An 8995-nucleotide genomic window follows, 5' to 3' on the forward strand; every position below is an offset into this window, starting at 1 on the left:
GGTATCATTTCCCCGGGAAATATATCATCCAATGAAAATTGTCGTTGCCTACTGGGGGAAATGGTGGAGTTGAAACGACGAATTTTCAAAAGTAATCGGAAAAAACAAATATCTATTTCATCAGGCCAACTTTCTTTTCTTTGTGCAATGGTATGTTATTTTTGTGTTCTTTGTACATGTTAGTTCTGATTGCTTTTAACAGAATCTCCTCATTAATGCACGTGTTTTTTCAAAGATGGCGGTTAACAGCAGTTCAAATCAATTTCAATTTGTTATTGTCTTTATAAAGTGCATCCAACAATTCAACTGCATATTTTGCAAAGCAAATCAGCTATATCTCTAGTTTATGCATGATAAAATAGTGTTTATCGTGAACCGATAATCGAGCAAACAAATGTGGAGGTAATGCGAATTTTCTCTGTATGATATAGGTCGAAATGTGTTAACTACCATATATCTAGTACAACTTCATTTATAACGAAAATGTGTGGGTTTTTTTTCTACGTTTTTAAGCTTCAACAAAGTTTAACCATCTAAACGGAAAGGCGACTAGGGTGCAGTGAAACGGACATAGTCAAACCATGAGGCCTGGTACAACACCACACAAAGTTTCCCCATTAAAACCATACATAGGAACTAATTCATCAGCAGTGTTTGGTCAAAGTGATGTTGCCATTGCCGGTGTTTCAAAAGGTGATTTTTCAGATAGAGATGTTCAAAACTTGGGCTGTAATTGAGACTACAAAAAATCTCCCCCATAGATGCCACATCTATGGGGGAGATTTTTTGTAGTCTCAATTACAGCCCAAGTAATTGTTTAGGTATCGATATTTCATTGTATTGATTGAACATTATTATTATTTGATTCCATCAGTAATAACTGTTATTATACTGTATTGGAACTGTTTTAACGTCGGTGCATAAAATGAATATAAAATCAGTAATGCCTACAAATCTTTGAGTGTGGCACCTCATTCTTATTCAAGGTCTCTCATGTCATAATACATTTGCGAATACCAATTTCATTTGAGAACATTTACAGAAACCTGTGCATGCAGTCAAAATGTGGTTGTTTTTGGTGATTTATCAACAATTGTAGATAGATTCAACTTGTTTTGCATTGTGTTTATCATATAAATAGATATATTTCATTGTAGTACAGTATTAGATTTTGGGTAATAAGCTGAAAATGTGTTTTATAGCATCTCAGATTAAAATGTTTGCAATAGGCCCCATAACATTTTTAGCCTGAGACAAGTTATTTCCCTTTTATTTCAATGAATGATGGTCGTTAATGTAATACTGAAATATGATTGAAGGAATGACAAATAACGAGAAAATGTTGAATGTTTTAATTTTTTCTGAGTACTAAATTACTGATTTTGTCTTCAATATTTAGACCTTGTGATGAGAGCTCAAGTAACTGGTTACTTGTTACCAACCCTAATAGATATACATATAAAAATAAACAATGATAGAATGTCATAAAAAAATTAGTATGCTTAAAGATCTTTAGGTGTGGGCTAAACACATAATATTTACATGAAAGTATAGGTACTTACGGTAAATGGGGTAGGGGTGTGCATTTGGTCAAGATTTTTCGATAAGATACAGCTAGGATATGCAATATATCAGATTCATTAATTAGTTTAAAATGGTACAATAAACAAGTGAAGTGATTTTTTTTTATTAATTTATTTTATAACAAAAGTAACATTGAATTGCTGGGGTCCAAAAAAGTTGCAGAAAACTAACATCTAGGAAAGTAATTCTTCATGTAGTACCCAAATTGTAGATAGACACTGCAGGTCATGTATTAGATATTAAAAAACAACAGCTGTAATTATGTTAGATTTTGCTTTTCCGCCAACTGCCAAATTCCATTGGTTTACTTTCATCACACCAAATATAAATTACTTACAAGACAACCGAAATCATGTATTTCAAGATATAAAATCAAATGTAGTTCAACCCATCAGATCTTGGCTCTTTATCACTACCAGCAACTGTAGTTCATGGCTTGATGCCATAGTTGTTATTTTTATCCACCAAGCTCAGAGGAGACGGTTTACTGCCATTATTTTGAGATGTCAGTTTAGATACACCATCAAATTAGTTGTTCCTCTTTATGTTACATTAGTCTCTGAACAAAGATTGCACACTGCTTTCTTATTTTTTATTATTTTTTTTTATCAAAGAAAGCTTTTTCTGTCTGACAATTTTAATGATGGATTAACTGGACACTGATACCAATTTTTAAAATGCTCCGTTTCAAATATGACTTCATATTGTCATAACATTATTGTTAAACAGTTGTATACTGGTACATTTTGATATATTGATTCATCCCTCAAAATGAGAACATTGAAGCAATTTTTTAGAAATTTTTTTGTCTGTTGAAGAAAGGAACAGGGTTCATCATACTCAAATCATTTTACAATTTTCAACAAAATATCATTTACACCTAAGTATTCTTTCCAATTGGAAACAAATATTACTTGTAAATTTGGTAATTTTTTGTTTTAGAAAAGACTGATGACTTACTTTATTGTACTTTAAATTGCTCACACGCATTGAATTGTTTCAGATGGATCAATATGCTGGCTTGTAAGAGAGGCTGTTCTTGAAGTAGTGGATACAAAGTCAAGCCAGTGTCTGTCTTCTTGGAAGTTCGGAGAAATCATCTGTGACCCTCATGCATACATAACCTGTGTTAAGGAGTACCAGTATGGAAGCAATCGTAAACTGTTAGTCGGAGTCTGTTATTCTTCATCCAGTGGTCTGCTGTGTCTTCTTGATGTTCACCTGTCAAAAATTATCAAGACCATAGAGATTCCGCAAAAGGTATTTTATCTTTCAGAATAAGAACTTGCTTTTGGCTCAAAACTGGTCATGTGCAGGGGGATCATTGTATTATAACTTTGTTGTAAGTTTACTTTCAGGTTGAGGAAAATAATTGTGATAGTGTTAACTCGTCACCAGTTGATAACATGTTTAAGATTACACGAGGGAGATAGTTGTAGGATCTGAGTTTTAGGGTTATATCACTCTGCACGAGGGTGCCTGTCAGACATAACCCTACTCAGGCCGACTTGTAATGTCTCCAAACCTAAAACAGATTTCGATGTAAATGAATATATGATTTAAAGAAGAAATAGAACATCATTGTACCAGTCCCTGCCCAATCCGTAGAATATTGAGTTCACTTTAGATATTGAGTTTACTTTAAATATACGGTTTACTTTGAATATTGAGTTTGTGTTGAATATTGAGTTTACTTTAAATATTCATTTTACTTTAGATATTGAGTTTATTGTGCTTGCCATCTAGATTTCATCATTAGACCCAGTTACAAGTATGGGAGGCGATGACGTTCCAGTTTGGGCGCTGAGTGCACACTTGCGACATTTCTATGGCATTGTTGCAGTGGGAACCAATGGTGGCATTGTATATCTTATAGGTAACCATTTTGACGGGATGTTGTTCTTCAATATCTGGACATTGTATATAGAAATAGAGTAGTGGAAAGAGTATATTATCAGGATTATACAACATATCATGGCCTTGTGGCAAGAACCACTATATTCAAGAGTTTTGAGATATTTTATTGTTATAGTACGTACAGTTGTAGTACTCTGGTCAGTGTTGTAGAAAATATTTAGTATGCCAGCTTTTTATAAGTTTATTTTCTCTTTATTGCCATTATATAGCAAACCAATTAATGATTTATTTTTTTTTAAGTTGAAAATTAAAATCAAAGCTGAATTTGTTGTGGAGATTCTGTTAACAAAACTGAAAGATGGCATCTTTAGATTCACTTTTGATGAATACAATAACAATTTATAAAAAACATGTTTGATAGAACAATTTATCATATACATTGTACCAACAATGGGGTGGTACTTCATGAATTCTATGGATTTAAAGTTTTACTTCTGACATGAGTAAGAGCATGTTTCTTTGAAATTTCTTGTGAACAGTTCACACAGTGGATTACCTTTGAAATTTCTTGTGAACAGTTCACACAGTGGATTACCTTTTGCTGACAATTGATAATTATGAATGAAGTCTAATAAACACAATGATCACTGTATAATTATCCATCTACAGAAGGGCTTTCCTTAAACACAAACCATAGGAATCCCTAACATACATCGATGTACTGCTAGCACTTTCTTATGAATGAAAATCTCTTTCAGACATGTGCCTTGATGATGACATGGAATCAGATGAAATAAAACCAAACAAGCTCCAGCTCTTGTCTCCCCGTTCACGTGACACGGAGCAGAGGCGAGTACAGGCCATGTCAAGATCCCAGCACCTCTGTATGGTCTTAGACGGTAAGTAAGGTTTTAATTTGCTGGCCTGTGTACTAGATCATTAAACATCATTTACAAAGACTTTGCCATTAAAGCTTGACTTTGAATTTACATGTATACTGAACACACATTTGTGTTTTGTTGTAAACATGCTTTACAAAATGCCAACTTATGGAAATAAACTTTTCTGTTTTATTGTAATGATGATTTGCAGAAGAAGCACAGGAAAGTGGATACAAGTACAAGAGATGTGATGGAACAGTAATGAAGACATTTAACACAGGTTTAACTTTATTCAGTAATAATAATATGCTTTAGTTAATTAGAAATTAATGAGCAACATTTGACTGATTAGCTCATCACAGATGAGGGCTTAAGTTAGTTTTTCTCTGCAAAGATTTTAGGCATTAATTAGTCTCAAAGTCTTTATGGTAGTAACTTTTCACTATTTCAATTTCTTCTCCATGGCCAATGGGCCAATTTTCACAAAAGGGGGGGGGGTATTTTCTGTAGATTGACAGAGCCAGAAATGATAAAACTGGTAGTGTAGGTTTTCTTTGGGGGGGAGGGGGGTCCGATTATTGTTGGTTTTTTTTTCTCTTCAAATCATAGCCTCTAGGACCAGAATGAATGCAGCCAAGGTAGTACTGTGGGAAATGCAAGATATCTTGAGAACAGCAAAACTACAAGTTCATAAATCTTTTTCTTTTAGAATTGTTTACTTGAATATTAATCTTATACAAAGTGAAGCTGTGATATTTATTTGTTGCAAATATTTAATGGTTGCCACTCATCACAAATCAATCATGTATATAAATCTATTTGCTTTAGATGCAGTACATGTTAGCTGTTTGCAGTACATACAACAGATAGGAAGTCTTTTTGTGGGCTTTAGTTTTGGTAGTTACCAAATCTGGAAACTTCATGTGCCGGTGCTGGAGTAAGTACGATTGTTAGATCACAGCCGTATTGTTGTGATGTATGACTCTAGGTGTGATTATTTGATTAACTCATGTATGCCTTTCAACAGATACAGCAGCAGGTTAGATGTAGATATGGTCCCCATAACACATATAGCTTACCAGGAACCCGAGAATGACCCCAAGAACTTCAGCTATATCTGGATTACAAGAAGCACCGGCGACCATCAGTAAGTGCACGGATTTCATACAATTGAAGTCTGATTCCAAGGGGGAAAAAGGTTTTGCACATTGTCATTGGCATTGCATGCTTGTCATTTTCTATACAAATGTTGTTTTATGAATCACTGTTTACTGCTGTTGTAGAGATGACAGCTTATCCATAATAACATTATACCAACTGGCATTTAACAAGAAGACTTTGTACAGCAACTATGGACCTTTTTATGAGGTGAGCTTATATTGAAATAACCTTCAATGTTAGCAAGAGGTTTTAATGTTATACATGAATTATTGAAAATCAAGTTCAACATTTTGAATATCATGGGAAAAAAATAGGACATGAAATCCATCATTGCTTATACGTGAAGAAAGGGACCAGCAAAATGATTCCAGTTGTTGTTATGTGCATTACAGGATCTGACCTCAGTGAGCTTGAGATTTGACTTTGAACTGGTTGCATCACCCCTGAACCCCAGCCTTAAGCCTTCAGTATCAAGTCGAATCATCTCTTGCTATACCCTACAAGATCCTTGTTACAAGCCACCTTCAAAACTTGATGAAGAGGAATCGTTTGAAGAGAGTAAGACTGCACAGTGATTGGAGACTAGATTTTTTTATAGTAAAATTGCAGTATAAAAGGGTGACATTTCTGTGTATGGCATTTTGTTTTGAGCATGAATTATTGTTTAGGTTTACATGGTCCAGACCTGAGTTTGAGTGTCTTTGTGTGGGAGTGTTCGGATGGATACAAACAGACGTCACACATGGGAATATTTGACATGAATCGGTGGTACCATGCTCAGATGCCTTCCACTGTTAGGTAAATCCAAAGCATATTGTGCCAGCTGCACTGATTGTCTTAATGACTTACAAAGTTTGGAATCTGAGATATTTTGGTGTATACCAGATGTGGGTCACTTTGTGCCGTGGTCCATCTGTCTTGTACTCTGTAACTATAGACACAACATGTGTTCCACAGAGCTCTTATCAGTTCATGGAAATGGGATGATTTTTCAGGGCATCCTCGGGACCTATGGACACGTGTTCTTACTTTTCCTTCCTCAGTCTAGATGAGATAGTTGAACAGTCGGAGCAAGGCTCTGTAATGGTTAGTAAATTATGCAGTGGTGGTTTCATGTGTACATTTATAATGAAGATCACAATATATAATTCACATTCTTGACCTATCTATAAGTTGATCTTCATTGTTGTGTATGACTTCATGATTTTAGGCTGTGTACCTATCTGTGGATAAGCTGAGCCGATTTACCAACACTTCTCTCATGCCCCCAGAGCAACACTTCTACCCATCTGCACTGGCGTTTAGTAAGTCTACATTCAGTAAAATTCACTGTAAAAAAATATTGCATTGTCTTTTATTGTATTTTGCTGAATATAATAACGCATTTATGTTAAATACAGTAAAATTTCATTGCAGACACTGTGTGTGTTCTTGATGAAGGAATAGTGAAAGCTCAGTATCTGGGTACCCAAAGGCAGGTCAGTGTCTCAGATTTGAACTCAGGGTTGCAAATAAGCTCAATAACTTTAGTAGCTACTGAAAGTGCATCATTCAGGAGCCCACACTCAGTTTCAGAACCCGACATAGATGACGAGATTTAAGAATTTTAACAGGTTCTTTATTGATAATTTCTTATACTTTTAAGAAAACATTATATTTTTCATCCATTTTCTTGAAAAACTTCTCAAATATTTACTTTTGTAGTTATGATAATAGTCTTTTCTATCTGAAATCTTTGTTATATGCTCAAGTGAGCTTTTCTGTTTGTCTGTACACATTTTCGACCTCTTCTCTAGAAGAGTTGACAAATTCAACTAAGCTTAGCACAGAGTATCCTTTGGTAAAGGGAATTCAAAATTGTTCTAGTGAAGGGCCATGCCCCTTCCAATGGAACAAACTCAAGAAAGGTAAAAATAGGGTGGGGTCATTTAATAGAAAATATGAAACTTGTGTGAAACCTTCCTGACATAGTGTAGATTCTAAAAGTCCATATTTTTTATTTTCTTTACTGTATCTTAATCTATCAGTAAGTCATTCTAAATAGATAAACTATCAGATATATGACTTATCTTAGTCATGTATGTGAGAAAATAGCAGCTTTGCCACCATTTCCCGTCTCTTCAAGTAGTACTGTACATATATTTTGGTGACGTTAAAAGAAAAGGCATTGCAGAGAATAATTAAAAATATCCATTAAAGAGAAAGTGAGTTTCAGGTGGCGTGACAATCAGAATTTACGGTTGACAACGGTATGATCTGTACCTTGTATCAGAAATTCAGCGCTATACTCACTCTCGCTTACCGGTAAAACAATTTACAGAATTGACAGCATCCATACACATTGTTTTCAAGTTATTGAATAAAAACTGATTTGTTACGCTTTTAACACGTTTTACTTTTTTGAACTGAAATAAAACATTGTGCATTTGAATCAAATACACATATCAACATTTTGTCTTAGTTATGTCCCTTGCCCACCATTTTGCCGTGAAAAGATCTTATTTCCCCATGTTGACCTATGTAATTTTCAGGTCTATAACTTTGACATTTGTTATTTTTACATCAATTACAGTCAACTACAAAATACAATAATACCTCAGGGTGGGACAATCCTTAGAATTGTGTGCAAACTTGACAATTAGCTATAATGCAAAGTAGTATTATAAATGTCTTACATTTGTGAAGAAGGAAAACTTGTTTCTTTGGCTGACTTTGCAAAGGGGGATAATTAAAATTACTGGTTGATAGGTGTATTGGAATTTTAAAAAATTCAGACAACAAAGTTTTTCACTCAGACAAGTGGAAGTTTGATGTCTATCCCTGAATATGCAAACATCTTCACGTTGTGCAGATTGCAGTTTATGCAAATCATGGCTCTTGAGGGCAGGACCACAATAGGGGGTAGAATTTAATCTTCAGAGCAGCAGGACTAGGTTCATATGTGAGATTCCTCAGCTAGTGCAGATTCAAGTTTGTTCAAATCAATGCCTTAGGGTAGGTTTGGGTCGCAATACAGATTCAAAGTTTTATGTGGGAATATATAGGTATAAAATTTGAAAATCATTCTCAAGATCAACATGACCATGATTAGTATGTAATTATCCTCAGGTTGTGCAGATTTAAGTTTGTTTGAATCATTGTCCAAGGAGGAAGGGTAGGGCCACAATGGGGATAAATTTTTTTACATGGAATATGTTTTTAAAAATCTTTTGAAGAACCACAGGCTATGATTGGTCATAATAATATGCAAGCACTCCAATGTAGTGCAGATCCATATTTCATCAAACCATGGCCCCTGAGGCTAGGGTGGGTCTAAGATAGGGATTCAAAGATTTACATGAGAATATGAAGAAAATTTTGAAGAAATCTGTACAAGAGTAGCAAGGTGACACTGAAATCTGTTTTTTTTGGGGGAGGGGGGGGGCTTAAATTGAGGATCAAATTTTTACAATTCATGAATATAGGGGGGGGGGGGGTAAATTCCTCTCTAGAGCAGTAGAACAGCAAACATT

The 8995-nt window shown here is 34.7% G+C and overlaps 1 protein-coding gene across 1 annotated transcript in view; it reads left to right on the forward strand.

Annotated features, from left to right (window-relative positions):
- The first annotated feature begins 21 nt into the window (after positions 1–21).
- LOC125648593 (protein ELYS-like) overlaps positions 22–8995 on the forward strand; it is a 28460-nt gene continuing 19486 nt past the window's right edge. The window contains exons 1-14 of the mRNA XM_048875636.2: positions 22–150; positions 514–693; positions 2588–2844; positions 3331–3460; positions 4200–4340; positions 4534–4602; positions 5151–5259; positions 5350–5469; positions 5606–5690; positions 5876–6041; positions 6152–6281; positions 6479–6569; positions 6694–6787; positions 6900–6961. Coding sequence (XP_048731593.2) covers positions 582–693; positions 2588–2844; positions 3331–3460; positions 4200–4340; positions 4534–4602; positions 5151–5259; positions 5350–5469; positions 5606–5690; positions 5876–6041; positions 6152–6281; positions 6479–6569; positions 6694–6787; positions 6900–6961 — 1566 coding nt within the window. The 5' untranslated portion in view covers positions 22–150; positions 514–581. The remainder of the gene's footprint in view (positions 151–513; positions 694–2587; positions 2845–3330; positions 3461–4199; positions 4341–4533; positions 4603–5150; positions 5260–5349; positions 5470–5605; positions 5691–5875; positions 6042–6151; positions 6282–6478; positions 6570–6693; positions 6788–6899; positions 6962–8995) is intronic.

The sequence above is a fragment of the Ostrea edulis genome, chromosome 1 (genome assembly GCF_947568905.1).
Source record: "Ostrea edulis chromosome 1, xbOstEdul1.1, whole genome shotgun sequence".
In the NCBI taxonomy this organism is placed as follows: Eukaryota; Metazoa; Mollusca; class Bivalvia; order Ostreida; family Ostreidae; genus Ostrea; species Ostrea edulis.